At 39.9% G+C, this 18,115-nt stretch overlaps 1 protein-coding gene across 1 annotated transcript in view; it reads left to right on the top strand.

The window, feature by feature from the left end:
* The first annotated feature begins 2,438 nt into the window (after positions 1-2,438).
* palmdb (palmdelphin b) overlaps positions 2,439-18,115 on the top strand; it is a 30,975-nt gene continuing 15,298 nt past the window's right edge. The window contains exons 1-4 of the mRNA XM_072679633.1: positions 2,439-2,810; positions 12,474-12,525; positions 15,090-15,170; positions 15,293-15,423. Coding sequence (XP_072535734.1) covers positions 12,481-12,525; positions 15,090-15,170; positions 15,293-15,423 — 257 coding nt within the window. The 5' untranslated portion in view covers positions 2,439-2,810; positions 12,474-12,480. The remainder of the gene's footprint in view (positions 2,811-12,473; positions 12,526-15,089; positions 15,171-15,292; positions 15,424-18,115) is intronic.

Raw genomic sequence — 18,115 nt, 5'->3', positions numbered from 1 at the left:
TGAATCAGAAATCACTATAAGTTTTTTGTTTTTATTGAAATTCTCTGTTTTGAAGACTTCGTATTTCATATCGAGTTCCTAACGCTGTCTACAGCAACAACAGTCTCTCCTCGACAATTTGTGGGTATTTCTTTCCAGCACCAACTGCATAATAATATTTAACTGCCTAAAGCACCTGTGTATTCAGCCAGTTGAGCACATTTAGCTCTATGTGCATGACGCCAACCACATTCCTTCACAAGGCTGTGGGCTTTCATGGGGATCATGGCTTACTGGAGCTATTTTGGTCAGCTCATGTCAGTGTCCTTGAAAGCAGAACAACAGCACAACACTAGGTGAATGTCTGAACCATAAAAGACTTATGTAGGCATGCTTAGAAAGCAGTGAACAAAACAATCAAAACCACTGAACTGAGACAAATCCTCCGAGTGGCTTCCCCACTGGCTCTGAGCAATGCCTCAGAAGGACTGGTAATAGAAACTTCTAGATTTCTTCCAGTGCCTCGGGAGCCCGTTGAAATGGAGTGTTAGGAAGGCTGATTGACTGCTATATGTGGTGATTCCTGTGCCATGCTCGCTGTGACAGCCTGTGAGTGGGCAGCAAAGCTGAATATTCCTTGGTAAACTCAAAGCCAGGGCCCGGTTCTGCTGGCAGATTTTTGCCTTTCGTTTCCGTTCATTAGAGACCCAGCGGGGAATGTGGCAGGTTGGTGAGGGTGGCATGCGAGGCGCTGCCTGCAGGAATGTCCTACACTGGCACGCTCAGACTGCAAGCTGTCCCTGCTCTAATTGCTGGAAGTGTGCGCGTGTGTCCACCTCTTTGTGCATTCTGTCCCTCTGAGCTCATTCTGCTGGCTGCGTATGACAGTCATACCACTCACAGTTCCTGTCACTCAACTTCACCGGATGTAGTGGTGGTAATGGTTAACATGGCTTTCTTCAAGTAGGGCATGTTCCTGCATCGATATTCCTACATGTTGCTGTGTTCATATGTTGCCATCACATGCCATACAGCTATGTACATGTTGCCATGGTGATAGCATTTCTGGAATAGCATTACTGTCTTTTTGCTGGTGTGCAGAGAGATGGAGCCACAATTTTATTCTGTTTTGAACTTCTTTGAAGGTTAGAGAAGTAGGGGGCTTGGGACTGGAAGGTTGCCGGTTCAATCCCCTGGACTGGCAAGAAGTGGGAGTGGGGGAATGAAGGAATGGCCCCAGGTGGACAGGTGAGTGTGTGTGCTGACTGGTTCAATTCTGTTGATAAGCTGAGATTTCTTTGAGGTTCAACTTTAGCTGTAAAGAGTAAGCCTGGCCCTCAGCTTTGTGCATTCAGCATCCCTGTTTCTGAATAAATCGCCATCTGGTTTATTGCACTGCTGATTACTGATGGAACTTTTTATTAGTCGCTGTTGTACACTTCTGTTGCCACTGGTGGAGGCAGAATTATCTGTAGCCTCTCCTCTAAAGACATAGTATATCTACTGATCCATTACCCATATTGACATCAGATTGCAGTGTTCGAGGATGGACATAAGGACAATTAAGAAGTCCTTCTTTAGGGATCCTACAACCCTTTTAAAACCTTCACCCTGTGTGAACCACAACAGAGTGCTGTAAAAAACTGAGAACAGGTCAGAATAGGAGATTTCTCAGTCAGTTCGAGTCTATCGCTGGTAGAGTCCGTGTGCTGCGTGGGCCTATCTTTAGGCAGTGAGGACCGGAGAACTCGGCGCGGGTTCAGCCCGTTGCCATGGAGACTTTTGTACCTGCCTGAGGCTGCCGACAGTGGTATGAATGATGGGAGGAGAGTGCGGAAGAGGCACGTGTTCAGCTACAGTACGCAGGAAGCAGCTAAAATGATGCTGCCTGAGCCACCATCAAAACGACAGTTTAGACATCTATTTATGTGCGCACTTTAATAAATGAATACTAAAAGCCAGCCAGATTATGCCGGTTCTGCAAGTGCAATGTGAGGGCATATCTGCTTAACACATATTTCTTGATTACTGTGCAGTCAGCTCCCATAGGCAATAAGGGGTCTCAGGCAGAGGGGGCAATAATAATTTAATGAATTTCGTGAATTGGACTGGTTTTATTACAATTGCAATGTCTCCTTGGAGAATACAGTGTTTTAATAACCTTGCTCTGAGCTACACAACACCACCGGTTCTGGTTCTTCAGTAAACACAACACAGCACACAGGTCCCATTACAGCATATAGTCACATTGCACGCAACACTAATGTGTCTGGATGCCAAACCCCACTGCTTTGAAGCTAATTTTGGGAAAGGGTGATTTGCTAATTGTGTGTCAGAGCTGATGCCTACGCATGTTGTTTGGGGGGGGGGGGCAGACAGCTGATCAATGTGTGTGTGTGTGCGATAAAGGGTGTGTGTTGTTTGGCAGGAGTTGGCTTATACATGGTCAGGCAACCCAGCTCTGACTGGCTCAGGAGGAGCTTGGAAAGAGAAGGAGAGCGAGAGAGAAGGAAAGGAAGAGAGAGAGAGAGTCATCCAAAGAGGAGAAGAGGAGAAAGTAGTTGAGTGTGTGTGTGTGAGAGAGAGAGAGGGAGAGGGAAAGAAAGAGAGAGAGACAGTGAGAGTGGGGGCAGTCCGCCAGAGAGTGGTAACCCTAGCTCAACCCTCAGCCTACAGTACCTGCGCTTCTGCACACACATTCATACACTTGCATGCGCACACACATACACACACACACAGCCAGGATGGACTGTAGTCAGAACAGAGCAAAGTGACTTCCCTCCAGCCTGTGCTCAACCAACCAAAGATCTGCTAGCAGCCACACACTACTGGTGAGTGAATGCCTCTTTTATCTTTACCTTAAACCTTAGAAATGATCTTAGTTCTGGTGAACAACTGAATCTTTTCCTTTATCTATCTGTCTGCATATAACCTCCAACTTTCTCTTTCATATTTGTTGCTTTAATACATGACAGTGCATCTGTTAAAATACAGTGGACATCATTTCCGATTGGAAGATATCTGACCATTGAACTCCATTGTGTTTGATTAAGGGAAAAGTACACTAACTACACGCCATTGTTTTGCTCAGTCTAAAAAGGGCACGGGGTCTTTGATTCAGTAATCTTATAATTCCTCTAAGCTCTATGCTTTTTCCACCCTGCCCAACTGTCCCTGTGGGAAGCCTCTAATGCCTTTATCAAGAGATTTAAAATGGGTCTGTCTTTTGGTCGAAAAACACTGAGCTGTCATCTCTGATAGCCTCAAGAGGCTTACAGAGTCTCAGTGACGGCAGCAGAGTGGCCAGGGAGATCCCCCTACTCAGCTTATCCCCTGCTTCTACTGACCGCTCAGTGGGAAGTACCAGGAATCAGTTGAGAGAGAGATAGAAAGGAAGAGAGAGAGAGAGACTGACTGACTGACTGACTGTAGGTGTAGGTATACTTCAAGCTTTTTAATGACAGCATGCCCCCCCGCACTCTCACACCCACACATCTTCAGACTCAAAAGAGTTATTATGCTAAATACCGGAACGCTATTTACTCCCTCAAATCACAGGCAAACTCTAACCTGCAATTGTCCCTCGGGATTTGTCTGTTAAACCATTAGCACAAAGATTAAGGACTGCAGATTAGTGGGTGTCTTCTCTTCCTCTCTCTCTGTACTCAAACTCCCCCATGCACTATAAGGGTCAGCGTGTATAAGGTGCTGTCTGGCTCTCTTTGGCTGTGGTTCGGAGAAAGAAAGATGAGCACATGAGCAGTTAGAGAACTCTGTGCCATGGAAGCAGATTGACTAGTTTTATCCTACAGAATTGTGCATCTGTCACACAAAGCAACCCATCTGAACTGTGCTTGGATGCTTGTTTGCTGTGATTATGGCAGGATTAGGATTTATTCTCACAATGCTTTGTAAACGTTTAATTATGTATTTCATTTGTGTCTTTGCACATGAAGGGAAACACACACACACAAAGAAAAAAGAGAGAGAGGGAGTCTTGGAGAATATGGACATCCTTAATGGTTCAGATAAACTATAGATCCCAATCAAACTACACTAAGACTAGCTAAGAACTTCTGTTAGCAGAGAGCATGTTGTGAATGTTATAAGTCTTCAGCAGCTAGCAGTGTTGCTGTTGTTCGAAAGCCTCGGTGGCCTGCCATTGACAGTAATTCCTGCCTAGAGTTTTAAAGGCAGTGTCACCTGCTGACAGGCCGCGGGAGCACACAGGACAATGACTGTGTCCCATCGCTCAGCACAGCTGGGCAGAAAGGCTATTTTCAGCTGCCAGCGGATCCACTCTCAGGTCATCCTGAGTTCCAGCATGTCAGCAGGTGTGGACATAGCTGACCAAGGCAGCTTTTAGTGGACTACCTTAGTCACACCACTATGTATCTGGTCATTATATGGGTTACTGACATGCTATAATGAGGAAAAGACTTGCTATTGCCCTCTGTGTGTGTGTGTGTGTGTGTGTTCAGTAAACTCCCAGTTCTATATTATGTCACCTTTCCACCCACTACTGCTCTTAGTCCTCTCTACAGTGTGATTAATACATTTCTATCAGTTACAACCAAACTAATGTGACAGGTTCAGGACAGAAAATTGAGGCAATGACATCATTAGCAGGGTGTCTAGTGTATATGCTAACTCTTTTAGGGGTCCAGGCAGGATATTTCGTGAGGGCCAGCATAAAGCTGGGCGATATGGTAAAAATGTTATATTGCGATATTTAATGACAACTTTTACGATATACATATATTAAATATATATTAAATAGGAATTTTTCAGTTATTCAGTATTCTTTAAGCATTGATGATGCCTGTGATATACTCACAAAAGCGTATGGTGTACCACGATAAAAAATCACAATATGTTAAGATATTGCCTTTTGTGTTGGTTTTAGTAGCTTTATTTAGGGGGGGGGGGGCAGTTGCTGTACGATTTGAAAATAATTAAACCTTCCATGTATTTAGGCTGTTTTTGGGCATACAAAAATGTTTAGTAGTCTGAACAACTTATTGATACTTGGTGATCATGGGAAGCATTACTGATTGTAATAAGGAGAATGGCGTCTCTGTCATTGCTACTCCGTGGCTACTGCACTTGACTACATACTTCACATGACTACATATGACTACATGATTATTATTACATCCTAAAAAATAGCGAATAATGAAATTCTTGTTTATTATGTAAAGCTTGGCCACCAGTATTGCTGTTGATAGTTATAGCATCTCGGTTGGTTAAGACAGTATTTTTAGAGGTGCCATTGATCAGTAAAAGTTCTGCCAGGCCTGCAGGCGGCAGATTAAGTGTAAGATTGACGCTCCTATATCCTAGTCATCTGAGGTTGAGTCTAAATCTGCCTGTGCTTTGTACTTTGTAGGTGTGTAAGAGGTAATTCACCTTACATAAAAGTGAAAGTTTTAAAACCCCAACTTTAGTTAATGATGACTTCGACTGGGGCTGATTGATTAGGTATTGAGGTACTGATTGATTGGAACTTGGAGAAAATACAGAAAAGGTGTTGTACAATCATTGAGTGACATGCTTTTTTAAACTAATGTAAGACTCTATTGGCATACATGCAGACAGTAGCTGCACATGCTCTTGCTTTGTGCATGTTCACATTAACATTAAGCAGATGGTGTGGGTTTCTATCACATATGCACACAATCTATAATGAATAATGTAGGCCAAAATCTGCTGTGAGATTGTCATCTTGCTCTCTGAGAAGCTTCATTTATTCAAACTACAAACAGATATTTGTCTTTGTTCACACATTAAAGACTGCTAGGCATAAGCTCCTGTGGTTGCGACACCTGCCGATGTCAGTGTTGGAGGATGATTCTAGTATTCTACTTTTGGTTAGTGCAGGAAATCCCTATTTAAGCAATTACAATGGTCAAAATAAGGCTTGGTGAATTCTCCACTCCACCACACACAAACCAATGAGACTGTATTACACTAAGTTAGCCAGTCATATCAAATCTTCATTTTTTCACATTATGTAATTTACCTAGTTCATTTTTTTCCTCATTCCAGTCCAGACATTTCATATTACTTAACAGCCAACTGACTACTATGCAGAGAATGATGGAATTAATAGAATTTCTGCATGAGCCTTGATTGTTTTCTGGATTGGATTGACATCATGATCTTTACTTTGTATCCTTCACAATAATTTAGACATGACAGTGTTGGTCATTTGCCAAGAAAGGACAAAGAAAGAAAATCAGTATTTCTCAACTATTGAATATGCTTTTGCTTGATTTCCTAAAAAGATTGTGGTCAGATTATACCCTCACTGTAAGCTTACTGCCTTATCAATGTAAATATGAACCATAAATTCAATGCAAAGGAGTCTAAGCTCATGATGTTTTGATCTTCCTTTTAGGTTGATGAAATTATAATTAGATTATACACAGTAATATATGGTTCATCATTGTCATTGTGTTTTATTGCACCATACATCTATTTACCTGCAAAGGTGGTATGTACTTCAATTTGCTGTAAGATTGAACTCTGCACTACTTTAGATTTAATGGCTGATTTATCTTACAGATATTAAATTGTTAAAAGTTGCAGAAGTGTAATTTCAAAAATATAACAAGTTGTAAATTAACAATATGTAATTACACAAATGTAACAGGGTGTGAAATTCTAATTTGTAATTGTACAAATATTATTACATTGAATTCCAATATGGAATTACACAACTGTAAATATATTAACAGGCCTTATTAACATATTCCAAAACATGTAACTACTTCTTATTCAGCAAATATTTGATTTGATTTGATTAGATTTTTCTTACACTGTAAAATAGTGTTTACCTAAACCTACTTAAACTTTTCTAGATCAGCGTTCTACCTTTTTTTCTGTCATTGCACAAGAAACCCACAGCACACCACCAATACTAACTACCGATAATCTCATGTCAACAGTGCCTATGGCTTACTAATAATAACTTTTACAGAGTTAACAATGCACACTAGACTATTCAGCACATCCAAAAGCATTTTCACAACAAGCACCTTGGTGCAAAAAAGTTTGTGTGACTAGGGTTTTTCTCTTTCACCCTACTCCCAAACCTCTTCGTACTCGCCATTAATGCCACTCCATCAGTGCAGTTTTCCCAGTATAATCAACATTTCTCTATGTTCTCCAATGTCACCCAAACTATTTTCTCTCCTGTTGCTAAATAGAAAGTTTTCTCTAACCACTATCCACGCAATGCAATTTAGTTCATAGCTGAGCATGCCCACTTAAGTCTGTCCACAGGCATTGATTTTTTCAATGTTGTCAGACATATCAGCGATACATCTGACAATAGTATTATTAAGGTACTGTGCTCACAATTGCTTTGCATGCTGGCAATATTTGTGAATATGTGTGTGGATTTTTCACTTTAGCAACAACTTCACAGCAACTTGATAGCTAGTTTAGAAATATCATTCAGACACCTTTTGGCGTTTTCTCCTCAAATGTGTCTGCTTCTTAATTTGCTTGTTCAAACACACAGACTAGTTTGAGCCTTTGTGAGGAATGTTTAGTTGTGAGATTCCATTGAAGTTTACAAGAAACCATTGAATGATAAGACCCACAAACAACACACAAATGAATATGCACTGAGAGAGCATTCAGCGTCAAGAGCGCTAGTGAGGTCAGCAAGTTGGATGTTCATCACCCCACCTCATACCCAACTCCCCAACTCATCCCATCATCTCACCACATCAAGCAATCTCAAATAGAATGTGTTTCAACACAGTGTACAGTGTTGGCATTTATAAAACTGGACAGGAACATGTTGCATAAACCAACATGTAGTCAGAAACTACATAAGCAAGTCTGTTTAAGATTTTATTACAACTTTACATGGTTTAAAACATTTATGCGATCATTTTATATTAGGCCATGCAAGCCCAGTGGCCCTGAGAACAGAACCCTGATGTTTTATTAGATTTATTTGTCCTCTACCCCTCCATATACACACACATACACACACAGCAATTATTATGTTTTTAGATTTAGACCATCTTATGCTGATTGATGGCTGTATGAGATACATTTGACTTGAAAGTTAGAGTCAAAATATATGAGAATGTATACTCTAACACACAGTGGAGAATCGCTGTAGCATCATGCTGCAGATTGGGCAGAGCACTAATAAATAACACAGAATGACAAGCAAACTCTGAAAATGTTCAGGATAAGTTTACATTTTACACTTATATTCATAGTTTTAATTCAATATTGTTAAACATAATAATAGAATTTGGGTCAGTTAAAAAACGGTTTTAAATAAAAAAAAACTGTAGATTTCAAACCACACGTGACCTGCTTTAGCTTTTTGTGGGCTCATTCTGGATTTCATGTAATGCAGTAACAAAAATGATGAGTGGTGTTCAGAGGCAGCCATAACCCTCTGAGATGCATTTGAGCCACTTGTTATAGCAGTGTAAACATATCCGTCCCTTCAAAACCCATTCGACAACCAAAACCCCTTCCAGTACAACTCAAACACCAGTAATAACTGCCATGCAACAAACCTCATTTGCATATTCCTTTTTACACAGCAATCAGAATTCAGTCTGAATAACTAGAGACGCATTTGATATGAATTGTAAAGGCATGTGGGTAACATCAAGATACAATTCAGATACGAGTCACATGAAGTGATCAGGTGTAAACAGGGTCTAGAATCTAAATCTGCAGAAGTATTACTTTTAATGAACCTTACATCTATCCTTGCCCTTCTTGAGCGACATGGGAACTCTACAAATATCTATTATTGTGAATTCCACGCAAGCGTTATGAACACCATTCGATAAATCTTAATATGAAAGTCAAAAAAGCTATTATGTGTAGCTCCTACTGGGTAGTTGTACATCAATGTGCTCTCATGCACCACAGAGGACAGAACATGATGTTCTGGGGACACTATGTACCGACAAATTTAATCGAGGTCAGTGCAGTGAGTACCAAAGTTATCGATGTGGGAAGAGCAATTTTCAAATTTAAAGATTTGGTGTTTTAGAAGTACAAACTGTCTCTGTATTTTATTATTTACTCATGAGATCATTGAAAGTGCCCTGTTTTTACAGTATCTTACTGCCATAGTTAGGATTAACCCTGTTGTACCACTGCAGCTCTACCAGAGTGGCCCACCCAGAAGTAAATTCAGTGTAGTTGTGACATGACACTGATATGTCTTATAGGGTACATACTGAACATCAATGCTGAGGTTTACTGAGGCTTGCAAACATCCACCCACACACTCTATCCACGCATATAAAATTTGAGAGACATAGATAGTGTGCTTTCACCCACACAGTGGAGTAATCCCCTCTCTGAATTCACAGTCAAATGTTAATCATTCCACCTACCCACTAACACTCAAACACATGCCAAAACACACTTATACACACCTGAGCCTTGTTTGTAAGATGATTCCCCCCTTTTTTCACTCTTTCTTTTCAGTTTGGAATCCAGAGAGCTGTGTATGTGGTTAAATATCTGCTTGTTCATATACTTTTGCAGTATCTAATGCAGAGTAAATGACCAAGGTCAAATAAAAGGGAAATGTTCCTCTGATCAAAGCCCACGTTTTTACCAATTTAGCACAAGTTTGCTCTTTAGCCACAGTTAAAATAAGAAGGACTAAAAGTAACACACCCCATATGATTTATATCAACACTTCTTAATTAGGGCTATATATAGTCTCTTCTGTATGCTGATTAAAGTGTCTGTAATGTTATCCTGTTCAACATGATGACTATTACTATACCCAGACTCATACCAGAGTGAGCTGTTCAAGGGCATTTCTTCACCTCCACATAGCCAACTGAACAGGTTTACATGCAGCTCAGCTATAGTTCTATAATTCCATCCATGCAATAACTGAGCAGAAATCTATAGGAAGCCATGCTGGTGGTGAAAGAACACTGCTCTGAGGAGGCATCTCTTTTTCACCATGTGTTGGAGACAGCCCAGCTTTGGACTCTTAACACACTGTAAGCTTTCTTATTAGACAAGCCTGACCTCTCCTGCTGCACCCAGTGTGGAGGCTGGAAACTGTCTGTACCACGTGGGTTCCATGTTATCACGGTCAGCACACAACCTGGTGTCTCCAAGATGATATCTTTTCTTGAGAAAGGAAAAAAAACTTTCTTAACTTTTAATGTAAACTAATGTAGCCATTTTATATTCATTTATATATTTAAGTAATTCATCATAACATGTCCAGACAGCTGGCGTTATCAGAATTAGATAAAAAGAAAAAAGAAAGTGAACCCTTGGGAATGATCAGGATTTCTATATTGATTACTAATAAAATGTGGTCTAATATGGCACAATCATACATAAACACAATCTTTACTTAAGCGATAACACACAAAAATGTGTACTGTCTATGTCTTTTGTTGAGCAAATTGTGTAAACATCCACACTGCAGGCTGGCAAACCTCTGTTTTGAAGAGCAAAAAGGTGTTTTAGGTCAGGAGATAAGATTGGAAGTGTGGGTTGGTATGATCCATGCCTCAGTGCAACAAACATTCAGAAGACCTCAGAAGACATGTTATAGAGATGCATGAAGCTGGAAGCTGGTCTTTAGTAATACTTACAAAAGCATTACTAAAGACCTGGGATAATTAAACCTCTTTCTAGGAGTGGGCAGCCTGTTAACATCACTTCAAGATCACAATGAGAAATCCTGCAAGAGGTGAGAATGAAATCAAGGTTAACAGCAAAAGACTTACAGAAGACTCTGCAAACTGCAATAAAACATTGTTAATGTGTCCACTCTTAGAAAAACAACTGAACAAGAATAGAAGGAAGCCAGTGTTGTCCCAAAAAAAAATCCGGCCTATCTCAAGTTTTCCCATGACAACCTGGATGCTCCACAGTTCTTCTAGAGAAATGTTCTATGGACAATCTAGACAAAAGCTAAAGGAAATATTTGGTGTTGGATTTACATGTTATTAGATTCAAGGTTTTACTTACTTTTTCTAGTCTAGACTGTGGATGTTAACTCAATAGTGTGCTCAATAGAATTCATGAACAGTAAAACCATTTGTATTTTGAGTTTCATTAGATTGGGTTTGTCTACAATTGTGACTTGGCTAATAATCAGACATAACACATGTACTCAATGCATAAATCCGGATCATTCCAAAGAGTTCAAGTAGGCCTACGTTTTCTTACAACTGTAAACTCATCTTTAGTAGTAACATTTTTGCTGGGTATTTGGAATACAGTAACAGCGATGAACTGTTTGGTTGTGGTTTGAGAGCCACTGCATTACAGGGACTATTAGATTACTGTAAATTTTATGAAAGTATTTAAAAAACACCACCTCTGGGTTCTTCTTCTTTTTCAAATAAATACAAAAAGGTGGATCAGAATTATGAAATATTTTGCTAAAAGAATCTCTACAGGTGTGAAGAAGGGATCAGTGATCAGAGACAGCTCTTTTCTTTGAAACCTTGTTTTGTACTTGGTGTAGCTCACGGGAACATTCATTTGCCTGTTCTATTAGTGGCTGGTATTGATGCATGTCACTGTTCAGAACTCTGGTTTGGGCATGTTTCATAACTGCATGTTGTTATTTGAATGTCCTCTGATCATGCTGTCCATTCCTGACACCAGAGTTATATGTCTCGCTGGTCATGAGTTGACATCTGTGTGACGAAAGTGAGGGTTGGCTTCAGCAGACTATAATTATCAGACCTTGGCCTCTGCAGATCCAAACAACCACTAAGTGGTTATGAATTAAATTACTGATGCGTGCACTATATATATATATATATATATATATATATATATATATATATATATATATATATAGTGCAGACATGTACAGAGCATGTCCATGGACAATCATTTTAATCCTTGGACAGTAATAGACCTTTTCAAAATAACTTTTTGACAACTGTCACAATTGATGGTTTACCAAGACTTGATTTTATTGCAGAATGCTGCTATCACTCATGTATCTGACAAATGCCATTAATCTGTCCTGTCCAGTTTACTGGCATGGAAGCTGTTGTACCTTTATCCATTATTTATTGATGTCCATTAAAAGGGTGAGGTCTTACCTGGATTAATCTGACATGTGATGTGTCATACAAACACATCCCAGCTATGCTTCTTATTAACCCTGGTCCATATCAGACTGCAATAAACTCCTGGTCGTTTGTGCCCACTCACACACCCACACACATACTCCACCATCACCCTCTCATTTATCCCCCAGAAAAGACAGCATTACACAAAACCACTCCCTTGCCACCCACTCGCTTTTGCTGCTTACCCCCCATCTATCCTTCAGCATTGCCCAACAACAGAGAGCGCTCCCCCTTACCTACCGCCCACCCACGGTCTGTTTTTGGCTCTCTCTCACTCTCATGCTCTCTGGCTGTTTCCTTTCCATTCTGTTTTTTGCTGTGTATCCATCGCTCAGCAGAGATTCTTTTTCATCTCTTTTGTAGAGGCAGAATGGAGGAGGCTGACCTACTGCGGGAGAGACTGCAGGCCATCACGGTGAGTATGATATGGAAGCTAATAGTTATGATACCATGGTGAGCTGAAATTCTGCACAGAAAAAAACAAAGCACTACTTCTGGATTTGTAAGGCAGGTTTCATCTACTTGCATTATGTTTTGATTTGAAATCTACACTTTTACAAATAAGCGTTCCAAAAATGTGTTATTTGCAGCAATACTGTAGAAGAACCATAGAAGACTTTTGGTTTGATGCAGAAACTTACAATGGCTGGTTCTTTATAGAACAAGTTTTGTGACGTAAATGTGTGTGTGAAGCACCTGTTTAAAGATTTAATAGCTATTACATGTTTCACAATTAAAGTTTTAGCTAGAACCATCTGTCCAGGCAAAGAATTGGGGAACATTTCAAGTCAAGTCAAGTGGGTTTTATTGTCATTTTCAACCATATACAGAGTACACGGTGAAACAAAACAACGTTCCTCCAGGACTATGGTGCAACATAGACACAGTGCATACAGAACACAAGTGCAACACAATACAAGTGTGAACGGACAACACAACATAATACAGACAAAGAATAATAAATAATTAGGGGGTAGTGTGCAAATTATGCAATGTGTAATAAATATTGAGTCCAGTGAGGTAGTAGTGTTATTTGTGCAAAATATGCTTCCCATTTTATCTGGGGTAAATGGTTGGGAGAGAGGGAGGGAGAGGGAGGGAGAGAGAGGGAGAGAGGGAGAGAGGGAGAGAGGGAGAGAGAGAGAGAGAGAGAGAGAGAGAGAGAGAGAGAGAGAGAGAGCATGTAACAGAAAAGACATCAGTTCAGAAGTTGAGTTGAGTTGAGAAGTCTGAAGGCTTGGGGGAAGAAGCTATTGCAGAGTCTGGTCGTGTTGGACAGGATGCTGCGGTACCTTCTTCCTGATGGCAGGAGGGAGAACAGTCCATGTGAAGGGTGGGTGGAGTCATCCTCAATGCTGGTTGCTTTGCGGATGCAGCGGGCAGTGTAAATGTCCATGACGGAGGGGAGAGAGACTCCGATGATCCTCTAAGCTGTCCTCACAATGCGTTGGAGGGTCTTGCGGTCAGAGGCTGTGCAGGTCCCAAACCAGGCAGTGATGCAGCTGCTCAGGATGCTCTCTATGGTCCCTCTATAGAAGAGGGTGAGGATGGGTGGAGGGAGACGGGCCTTTCTCAGCTTCCGGAGGAAGTAGAGACGCTGCTGGGCTTTCTTGGCATTTCATTTTAAAAACATAGTGCCAGTGGTGGTTTACCATTAAAATTATCATCTCACTCAAAAAATCTATTGTCTTAGACTGGTTAGTATAGGTCTTAGACCTAAATGTCAGAGATAGTTAGGCTATTCTAGATCTTAGTCATGTTACTGCATGACTTTGACCCTTTATAGATATGTCAAAACTCTCTGTGCATGAATATAAAAAGAGTTTCTTCAATAAGATGTCACACAAAGCCTTTCCCATTACTTCACCTAACTCTTAACACTTAATATAAACTGCAACATACATCTGTACTTTATCAGCGGACTACATCCGTGGATCCAACTTGTAGTCCATCATAATGACGGACAGTGATGCAAATATGATTTATGACCAGTAAGCTCAAGCTGTTCTCCTCATTTAAATTCCTAATTTCCTACACCAGCAATTTAGTGGCCATTGCAAATTTGAATAGCTCTTTCTGAGAGGTTACTGTCTGGCCTTGAATGGAACACATTTACAGCTATATGCCTCTAAAAAGCATGTTATGTAGTCTTATGTTTTATATATTTTAATCATAGGAAAGTGTGTCAACAGTACATGACACATTATTTTCTACTGTGGTTATCAACAGAGAGGGATACTCTATTCTAAATGTCTAACATTTTAATAGCATCCTTTATTTTCTAACCCTAACCTTAGAGGAACTTTAATGGCAATGTTTCTGCAAGGAGACATTATTCTGTAATTCATTTTACACCTTTTAAATGCCTTTTAAAAGTAAGATTCATACTATATTTAATTGTACAATATGTTATCCAGTTCTTACACATACTAGGGTGAAGGTTAGGTCGATTGGTGTGGCGCAACGGATAACACCACTATCTGCCACTGAGCCACCACACCATGTGGGAGACTAGGGTTTGATTCACAGTCTGGGTGACTAGGCTGCCCTACACCAATAAGAGTCCCTGGGCAAGACTCCTAACACTACATTGGCCCTCCTCTGTAATACAAGTTGCCTTGTAAGTTGCTCTGGATAAAGAGTGTCAGCTAAATGCTGTAAATGTAATGTAAATGTCAGGGTTAGGTTAGGGTAACAAGAAGCAACCTGTGTTTGAGGAACACTACAACTTAATGCATGGTAAATTAAAATTGCTGTATTAACACAAGATATTCATACAATGCAATTTCATCTTTTGGTAATAGTTGTGTTGATGTTTTATATATTGCTAATGTGGATAACATGAACACAGTGAATTTCTTTTTCCAGTGCAGTGAAAATATATACATGGCAGGTTCATGGAACCAATTGTCATGATATTTGAAATTTAGATGTGTTAATGTGTTTAGCAATCTATCTTATCAATCTGTGTTAAAACAGGACAAAAGAAGAATACGAGAGGACATTGCAAAGAAAAGGAGAGAAATTGAAGAAGTCAAATTAAAACTTCAGTATCTGAAGGTATTTCTTACATTTTCAAGTCCTTGGTCAACATGTCTGAAGAGTGTGTGGGGTTGTGAATCCTGAAAAGACCCTTAGAAACTTCAGAGACCTCTAAAGACTTCTCTCTGATCTCTGAACAGAAAAAAGCTCTGCGGGAACAATGGCTGATGGACGGTCTGAGTGGCCAAAATGATGAGGAGGAAGAAGCTATGAGAGCACAAGCTCACAAGGAGCAACAACAGGCTGGGCTCCTACAGAGTGATATCGACAGGTACTCTACACTTGCAGATCAATGTCACTGTTTTTGTTTTACTGCTTTTTTAGCCGCTTCAAAATGTATAGACTTCACAGCATGTAGCCTACAAACTTACCACTCTTGCTTAGAGCCGTGTGAGGAAGGCGATTGGCAGGATTACTCCCATTTAACCCTTGTGATGAGCTTTGAGTGTCAAACAGCCAGCCAGTACAGTGTTATGTAATCTGTCTACTTACTCTTACCTCTGTCTGGTCAAACAAATTGGTTACGCAAAATGGCTTACATCTGACGAATGACTTTTACTAATAAAATACAGATTAATTAAGTTAATTGTGTTCAACTTTAACCACACGTCCATGAGGAATGGGTGTGTGACTGCAAAACAAGTTTGAAGGGATTTGAGATACTTATCTTGTATTGATTGTCATCACAGACAATTTGAATGCATCTACACTCTTAAAAATAAAGGTTTTAGTTCCTTGAAAAACCATGTAAGTAATAGAGATATGTGACTATGAAGACCACTTTGTTTTTCCAAAGACCCTATACTTTAATGCTTTGTCCAAAGAACCATTTATAGCATGGTTGTTTCTAAGAGTGTAGAGTACACCACAACAGATTCAGATAGAGTAACTGATTGACTCTGTCCCCACTGATAGAGAGTAAACTGAAAAAAACCCTAACAATTCCTAGAGTTCAGATTGCTGCAGTTTATGTGGATTGGATGAAAAGCAATCTGCAGGATATCTCCCCTGTTACCAGGAGAAGGCTTCTCGTCACCTCAGATGTTTCTGACATTGAGGTTTAAAGGCATGACCTCAATCACAACGTGACAAAACACATTTTTTGTTTTCACAGCTTTATTAAGCTGCCTGTGATCAGCTCAGTGGATGGCTTATCTTTAATGGAACGGGAGATCGTCAAAGCATTAGAGTCTTTTCTTCACAGAGATTGGTCATTTGTTGTGTTTGAGTGTAGACTCTAGCTTATTGTGGTAATTTCACCTGTTACAGAGATGATAATTATACAGATTTAAAAATCTCTTACTCCCTATTCATCCCATTCATTTTAATATCATTATTTTTATTAATGTTGTTGTTATTGTTATGTTACACTTATATAGCTCATTGCACAAACCCAAGGATGCTTTACAATTTAGGAATAAAAAAAAGAGAAAATCAAGTAGAATGACAGTATTCTGAGAAAAGCTATGTTTGTAGCTTTTTGGGCTTTGACGAAGGAAAGAGAGGGAGACGAGTGGATAGAAGAAGGTACGTAGTTCCAAAGTGTGGGGGCAGCAACACTAAAAGACCTGCCGCCCACAGAGAAAAGCCCAAACCTAGGACCAGCCAGAAGACCAAAATCAGAGGAACTTACCCTTTGCAAAGGGGCATATGGATATAAGTGAGCAGACAGATATGTAGGTGCAAGGTCTGAAGGGTCAAGAGCAGGATTTAATAACTGATGCATTCTGTAACTGGTAGCCAGTGTAGCTGATGAGGGTCAGGGGTGATATTGGCAGATTTCCTAGTGTGTACTAAGACTCTGGTCGCAGAGTTTTGAATGTATTGAAGAGGGTGAAGGGTTTAAGAAGGTAATTCAAAAAACTAAGAATGGCAAAAACCTAACTAAGATGTAATGTAAGTATTCACCTGGAGCTCAGCAACTTTAAAGGAAAACAGAGAGCAGTTTAGCGATACTGCAAAGATGAAAAAATGGATAACTAATTAGACGAATAATATACGAAACAAAGTTCAGACTTGGGTCAAAGAGGTGCAACAAGATATCACACAGCAGAGGAAAGGCCGAGAGGGGATATAATCAGTAAGATTGGGAAGTATCACACCATCTTAAATTTATTACAATGGTAATAAATTTACAATTTACTGCTACAGTATACCAGGTTGGGGAGTAGTGTAGGGTGTGCAAGTAGTGCAGATGGTTTACGTGGCTTCCTTACCATCTTGTCTTGCATTATTTTAAAAACAAAACGGTCAAATAAACATAAAATAAAATTCAGTTTGCTCACAGGGTGACAATCAAAGTCACTCACTTGAATGAATCAGCTATTTTGTCTGTGTACAAGATACAAGAAATACCAGACATTTTACACATCAGACCTGATGTAATTTTGAAATATCTTTGGTTGGAGATGCTTTTAACATTTTTAAATACTACGGTATATGGTATTACTGTTATGCCGCCTAAACATTAACATCAAAAATGCTTAGTTCATGAGTGGCTTTTAGCCCAAAATATTCAATTACACCTAAACCTGGAGAACAGCAGAGCTCTCACAAGGCTTCCAGATTGTTCCCAGGTACCGTTGTCTAAGTAGTACCGTTGTCTAAACTATTGCTTGAACTGAAGGGGTCCATATTAGCATATCTGGTATGCCGCACTTCATGTTGTTAGCACCGTCCTCCATGTGCGTTGATTGGCTACATGTGTGTGAGAGGAAACACATTCCCCCTCACACTCTCAGGTTGGTAATTATTGTAAGATGCAGCTATAGAGCAGATGGAAACTGGCAATAAAAACCAATGGGATAGAACTGCAAAAAGCAGAAATACAGAACCACAAACAACAGCAGTATTAATGCTAATGTGGCTCAGTGGGCAACAAAGTCTTCAAACATTTAGTTGAACATATAGTAAAACATATTCAAATGTCAATAAAATATAATTCACATTTAGGACTAGATCTT

This window comes from Salminus brasiliensis, chromosome 5 (assembly GCF_030463535.1).
Source record: "Salminus brasiliensis chromosome 5, fSalBra1.hap2, whole genome shotgun sequence".
NCBI lineage: Eukaryota > Metazoa > Chordata > Actinopteri > Characiformes > Bryconidae > Salminus > Salminus brasiliensis.
Note: the sequence above shows the minus strand (reverse complement) of the source record. Positions and strands in the feature narration are given on the sequence as shown.